Source organism: Salvia splendens, chromosome 6 (genome assembly GCF_004379255.2).
Source record: "Salvia splendens isolate huo1 chromosome 6, SspV2, whole genome shotgun sequence".
Taxonomy (NCBI): domain Eukaryota; kingdom Viridiplantae; phylum Streptophyta; class Magnoliopsida; order Lamiales; family Lamiaceae; genus Salvia; species Salvia splendens.
In genome coordinates, this window is record NC_056037.1 from 34,717,907 (window position 1) to 34,725,604 (window position 7,698).

Sequence of the window (7,698 nt, forward strand, 5' to 3'; positions counted from 1 at the left end):
ATGAACTTAATCAACAATCACTATAAAAGACAAATTATGTGATAAAACAATTTATTGTCATAATTAGGGAATAATAATTTATAAATACAAGTAGCACAAAACATGTTTTTTTATACATACATACATACATATATATTAGACATGTCCAAGGTTTATCGAACCAGCGGTTAAAACCGAAATCGTAACCGCCGGCTACTGTTCCGAACCGAAACTGTGAGAATGTACCCGAACCGAAACCGTCGATTTTTGAACCGTAGTTCGGTTCAGGTTCAAAAATTTTCGAACCAAAACCTTGCCGGAACCGCGAAAAACAGCCGGAAAATCGTGAAACCAAGTCGGAACCGTGAAAAACCATAAAAAAACGTCGGAAAAACCGCCGGTTCAGAACCAAACCGACGGTTTTGGAACCGGAACCGTGAAACACCCTCACAGTTCGGTTCTGGTTCGGCAATTTCTAAAACCGGAACGGGCGGTTCCGAACCGCGCGTAACTGCCAGTTCCGGAACCGTGGGCACCTCTACGTATAGAGTTGTAATCAAATTCGAACAACCCGACAATAAAAATAAATATCAATATTAGAATTGGGAATTCACATCACGACTGTGATTAACAACCAAGAGCAATTTTGTCAATTAATGAAAAATAAGTTACGCAATAGCGTGAGTTTCTATGACATGATTCTAACAAATTTTGTTATATTGATGTACCTTCAATGTTATGCTAAACTATATATTTCTAGTTTGGAATGCATTTCATTTTCAATGACAAGTGGTGCCACTTTTTCTCTCAATAAATATTCCAAAATTTTAAATTTCATATAACTCTCTCGATTTAAATTAATTTTTCATAAACAATACACCAAGTTTTAAATTAGTTTTTCATAAACAATACACCAAGTTCAAAATAATGTTACGGAGATTTTAACGAAATTCTAATGACACATGCTTACATATAGATGTTTGCATGAAAAAATGGAATATGTAAGTATCTCAGTATACCTGCATTATTATAAAGTAAATTCAGTATTATGCTAATGTTAATTCAATGTTATGTTGAAGTAAATTCAGTGTTAAAGCACCCATAATGAGGCGCCAGATGGCACGCCCGATGCGTAACATCGTCCTCGGGCGCGCCCGATGGCTCCATTGTGGGTGCCCGCCTGATGTCACGCCCTATGCCCACGCCCTAAGCTTCGGGCGCAGAAGAAGCGCGGACGATGGCCTATCGTCCGCGCCATCGGGCACCATTGTGGGCTCCGCGGACGATGGCACACATTTTTTATTTTTTTAAATGCTAAATTCGAAAAATTTGTATAAATACCCCCTACCCCGGCTTCATTTGTAACATTTCATTTCACAATTCCACTCTCGAAACTCACATTTACTACGAAATGAATTCAAGTCCCAATAGTCCGATGTTTAGTGGTGATGCGCGTTGGCCGGGTACAGAACCTGACGAATATCGGTCGTTCGACGCCAACACGCAGTACGATCCCGAATTCAGTACGGATTCGTATGGTTTGTCTGACATGGAGCCGTCTCCAAACCGACCCGCCGCCCCCCTCCCTCCGCCGCCGTCGACGCTGCCACCCCATCCGCCGCTGTCGCCCCCGCCAAAAAGAAGCGGATCCGGCACCGCGCGAACAAGTTGCCACCTCCGGCAATGAATGAAGAGTACGCCCCCGGCCGTACGAACTACCAGCCGGATGAAACCCTCATCTTGGCAAGGTGTTGGGTGGATATATCGGAGGACCCGATATTCGCCAACAACCAGAAGCAGCTCGCGTACTGGGAGCGCATCGCCGAGCGCTACAATGAGGCGAAGCCGCCGAGCGCGTACAAGCGCCAACGGGAGCAGCTCCTCAAGCACTGGGATCAGGTGAAGAAGCAAGTCAACCTGTTCACGGCGGAGTACGAGAAGTGCTCGAGGGAGCAGGGGAGCGGCGAGAGCTTGAGCGACGTGCGCGATAGAGCGTTGTTGTCGTACCAGTCCCTGTACGGTGACTTCAAGCATTTGGGCATCTGGGCGCCCTTGAGGGACAAGCAGAAGCCCAAGGCGGGATTCTGCACACCGGTGCGACAAAGAGGACGAAGACCACCACCTCTGGTGGTTACACGAGCAGCGAAAGCGGAACTCGTCCGGTGGACCTCAACCGGATGTACACGGAGGAGGAGAGTTCCGGCACACCGATGTCCTTCCGACGTCCCATAGGCGTCAAGGCTGCGAAGAACAAGGGGAAGGCGACGGTGACATCATCATCGACCGCCGCCACCCCATCGCCGCTCCCGATCCCGACCCCGGCAGAGCCCGACGGCCGCCGCGTATGTGGGGTTAGCAAGAGCCTCGATGGCGCAGACGTTGTTGCAGACGCACAAGGCCCTCGAGAAGTGTACGGACCCAGCCAAAGCCGAATACCTCCAAGGGTTGATCGATGAGCTGCGCCGGGAGTTGGGAATTGCGTAGATAGCCAACTTGAATCGTGTAACTTTTGTTAAGCAATGCAGTCTTCGCCGGTTTTTATAGCTTCTCATTGTGTTTTTTAATTAGTTTGCATTATATATTTGAAAACATTTAAATTAATTAACTAAATAATAGTAAAACATATAGGGCGTGCCTTAGGGCGTCCGTTAGGGCGCCCCGCTGAAGGTGTGAGGGTGAGAGGATAAAAATGATGACGTGGCGGTGCATAGGGCGCCCCATTGCTAATGCTCTTATGTTGAAGTTTATTTCGTCGAATTTGTTGATGTTGCCAATAACATTAACAGTTAACAACTACCCTTAATTATGGTGGGGTTAATATTCTTGCATTGTGCTGAAGCTAATTCAATACTATGACTAAGTAAATTCAATGCTACGATGATGAACATTATTGATGTCTATTTTATAGCAGGCATTCAATACTAACGACGACTGACAACTATCTATAACTATTTCTAGGTTAGTATAATTTTGGATAATTTTATTTAGAGGAGATCTCACACGTCTCACAGTTGGTAAAACACTTATCAAGAGTTCTTATTAGGACATATGAAAGTGTCACAATAGATGCGATTCGTATGATGGCATCACACAACACTAATTAGGGAATAAATGTCAAAGCATGTGTTTTACCTATTGTGTCATTTTTATGTGTCACAATAGGTCGCACTCATAGTGAGTGCATCCGCATGCAAGTTTTGCCATCTACCTATATAAAGAACTAAGATGAAGCTATAATATAAATATCACGAGTCATCCATTTTTAATTCAATAAATGGGATTTGATCTGAATTCATTTACAAGTGTAGTTATATATAATCGATAAATTAATGCAATTATTGGATTCGTATTGATATTACCACAATTGCAAGTAAAGTTTGCTCATAATTAAAGCACACTTATATTAAACTAAATTAAATCTTTTTGCTTATTAAATATACAAGTAAGTACTATGTGTGTAGAATACGAAAGGAAAGCGGTCCCATAATACTAATGTTAATTTATCCCTTCTGTTAAAAAAAGTAATTTGTCTCTTAACCAGGATCATTGACTCATTGTACAAATCACTAAATTGCAAATGATATGCTTTCAGATAATTAAAAAACTTAAAGATGAAAATCACATAATTTTAAATTATAAATATAAACAAAAAGACAATGTGGAGATTACAAACATATGATTAGTTTGGTGCTTTTGGTTCGGAGAATCGTTTGAAATCGAGGACCTTACAGAATGTGATATATTTAATTGGATAAATTAAATCGTGAGTTAATTAAGATATCCTTTTGAGCTGTAGAATATATTAAAGTTAAACAATACCTAAGACAAAAATTTACTGAGTTCTTCATGTCGGATTTTAACGTAAAAAATCATTGTTCTTATAATAAAAATATTTATTATAAAAATAATTGTTGTTATGAATAAAACTATGTTATGATGTTTAATAAAAAATGATATTTTTAGTGATTACAAGTAACAATTATTCTGAATAGTTTGCTCTTAATAAAAAAATGTGTCTATTATTTCAATACGAACCAATATAATCCACTCTAATTAAACACGCCACGCATTATTTTAATAGCATGTGGTATATATGTTTACAAAATTGCATGTGTGATCAATATTAATGATGAACACAATTATGGTTTACCAAAATATTTAAATAAATATTCAACAGGATAATCCCCTCATTTTAGCAATTATGGGTCACAACAAATTGAAACTTTATTATCCCTATATATATATACATAGAGTTCGGTACCACATATCAACACTCCACTTGAAACAAAAAAGAAAAGCAAGCACCGATCAAGCATGTCCTTCTTCCAACAGAGCATCCTAACAAGCCCGGGCTCCAAATTCGACGAAAGGCTATGGGTAGCCAAAATCCGAAAAACCCTAGACGAAGAGCTGGAAGAAGAAAACGAAATCCCAGTCACAATCTTCGGTGTTCCAAAAGCCCTCATGGCCTCCGATCCCGATTCCTACACTCCTCACCTCGTGGCCATCGGGCCGTACCACCACCTCCGCCTCGAGCTCTACGACATGGAGCGCTACAAGGTCGCCGCCGCCAAGCGCATCCAGCGAGAGCTCCACGGCGACATCAAGCTCCAATCCCTCGTCGACCTAATTATGAACCACGACCTCCGCATCCGCGCCTCCTACCACCGCCCCGTCCCCTTCGGCCCCGAGGCCCTCGCCTGGATCATGGCCGTCGACGTCTGCTTCGTCTTCGAGTTCCTCCGCGTTAAAAAGCAGGGGAAGAAGAAGATCCTCTCCAAGATCCCCTCCGGCCTCTGCCACCTCATCGACTCGTCGGGGAAGAAGACCTCGCATAACTCCATACTCAGAGACCTTCTAATGCTCGAGAATCAGATCCCGTTGTTCGTCATGAGCATGCTGTTTGAGCTCCATTTCTCTTCCGAGGAAATCGCCGCTCAGAAGCTGCTGGCGGTTTTGACGTCGGCGAGCAACGATCTGTCGCCGTTCAAGGCGGCGGAGAAGACGGAGCCGGTGGCGGTGAGCGAGCACGCGCACTTGCTTGACTTTCTGTACCATTTTATCGTGCCAAAAGTCGTTATATCGTTCCCGACGTGTCACGAGATTGAATTTCTCCCCGGTGGAGACGACGAGGAGGAGACGGAGGGGCTCACGGCGGCAGAGGCGTTCGCGAAGCCGACTCACCTGCGGAGGCTGGTTGACATGGGATGGGCGATGCTGTCGAAGCTTAAATTCACCAAACCCTTGAAATTGGTGGTGAAGCTTCCATGGACGATTCTCACCAAAATACCGATTCTCAAAACAATCAAAGAGCCTGTGGAGAAAGTACTCCAGACCGCGAAAATCGAGAAAAAGAAAGAAGAAGACGACGAAGAAGAATCAATCGGAGAGGATAAGCCTCCGTTGCAGGAGGAAATCGCGATCCCCTCCGTGACTCAGCTGGCGGAGGCCGGGGTCCAGTTCGCGGCGACGAACGAGGGGATCTCTGGCGTCAGATTCGACAGCAAAACCCCAACGTTCCACGTCCCGGTGATCAGCCTGGACGTGAACTCGGAGGTGGTGCTGAGGAATCTGGTGGCGTACGAGGCTTGTAGCGCGTCAGGACCATTGGTCCTGGCGCGGTACGTGGAGCTGATGAACGGGATCATCAACACGGAGGCGGACGCGAAGTTCCTCTGCGGGAGGGGGATCATCGTGAACCACTTAAAGAGTGATAAGGAGGTGGCGGATTTGTGGAATGGGATGAGCAAGTCGGTGAGATTGACGAAAGTGCCCTCGCTGGATGCGGTGATCGCGGATGTGAATAGGTTTTACAGCCAGAGGTGGAAGGTTAGAATGGGGAAGTTGATGAGGGAGTATGTGTTTGGGTCGTGGAAGATTCTGACGTTTGTGGCGGCGATAGCGATGCTGATTCTCATGATTTTGCAGGCGTTTTGCCAGGTTTATTCATGCAGTCGAATTCTTCCCATTGAAGCGCTCGAGCCCCTCGAGCCAAATGGTAATAACTAGCTAGGAAAATTGGTAGGGTTTCTATTTTTTCATTATAGAGAAGAAGATTGATATATATATATATATATATGGTTGTGATTAATTGAGATTTTTTAGCCTAATTGAGAATTGAGATGCATTATCAGCCACTCATTTTTATTAAATGAGTGGTCTAGAATTTGCCACATGAAAAATATTTTTAGATTAATTAATTATGAAAGGGTAAAATGGTAATTTCATGGTACATTTTACTCAATAAATATTTTATTTAATTTTATTTTTTTTAAAAAAATTTTTGGTCAACTACATATACAATTCATGTCAACTACACACATATTATAATGTCAACTATGTGTACAATTCATGTCAACTACACACATATAATGTCAACTACATATACAATTCATGTCAACTATACACATATAATGTCAACTATAAGTTGTTGACATTTGATGTGCAAGCTATTGACATTTGATGTGCAGACTATTGACGATAATACCCTCGAGTTGACATAATCTAATTGCAGTTGGCATTTCGAAAATATTGTGGATGAGTGGCTGAAAATGCATCTCAATTCTCAATTAAGCTAAAAAATCTCAAACTAACATACATGACCTCATATATATCTAGGTAGACTTTTGTGTTTGGAATTGGAGTGTCTGTGTGAGGTTGTTGTTTGAGTTGGTGTGTGCAAACCTCGTCTTATTTAAGGTTGTCTTTTAAAAGTGAGAGCAAATGTTAGTTATATTTTGACTATTGGAGATGGATAATGCGCAATACAACTTAATTATGTATAATTTGAACGTCTATTATTTAATCACCACAAAAGCATGTCAGGTTTCGGATTGAATTAACTTTGGTGGGACTAATTAATTAAGGAATCTTCTTATTAATTTGTTGTAAAGTAATCTAGCTTCCATGTTGCGATAATAAACTATGAGAAAATAAATTTAAAGATAACTAAAGAGAGGTTCTCTGAATTCTCGCTGTATAGTAATCCATCCCTATCATGTAGGAGGAGTATTTATTTATGTTGAGTAGTGTGGGATATCTAAATTTTTAAATTTTCTGTATAGATTGTTACTGTGTTAATTAGGTATTAGAAATGAGTCACTCACCCCTTAAAAGGGCTCATAAGGGGGCTCTGATACCATATTAGAAATGAGGGACAAGAATTAGAGAATTTAACACGCCCCCTCACGTGTGGGCCGGAAAGGACATCGGTCTTCCATCACGTGGGTAGGCAAGAGAAGAGATAAAGAAAATAAACTCCATCATCGACTTGGGCCCGCTCTGATACCATATTAGAAATGGGCCACTCACCCCTTAAAAGGCCTCATAAGGGGGAGGGTTATCCACACTTATATAGATTAGATGGGATCTTCACCAAGTCGATGTGGGACGGAATTTAGAGAATTTAACATTAGGAGTGACGATTTTATGACATCATCATTAATTATATGATGTTGCTAAAACTTATTGAAATTAACAAATTCCATTAATTGATAATTTACCAGTTTGTCCATAATCAGTCAGATTTATCAACAAAGAGTTCCCAACCTATGATTCTGAATTTAAATAGTATTGATATGGAAGCAGATCCTCTGCTGTGCTCTAAATCCCAGCACACAATGCTGTGTTTCAAAACGCAAAAGATATCAAACGAAACGCAAACAATAAGCTTTGTCCGCATGATTAGCTTAATTCATTATTCAAACACCATTTCCACAT

The 7,698-nt window shown here is 41.9% G+C and overlaps 1 protein-coding gene across 1 annotated transcript; it reads left to right on the forward strand.

Annotated features, from left to right (window-relative positions):
- The first annotated feature begins 4,271 nt into the window (after nt 1-4,271).
- LOC121807356 (putative UPF0481 protein At3g02645) lies at nt 4,272-6,076 on the forward strand. Its single transcript, XM_042207576.1, has one exon. It carries the CDS (start codon nt 4,294-4,296, stop codon nt 5,986-5,988), a length of 1,695 nt encoding a protein of 564 aa, XP_042063510.1. The 5' UTR covers nt 4,272-4,293; the 3' UTR covers nt 5,989-6,076.
- Nucleotides 6,077-7,698: the final 1,622 nt, after the last annotated feature.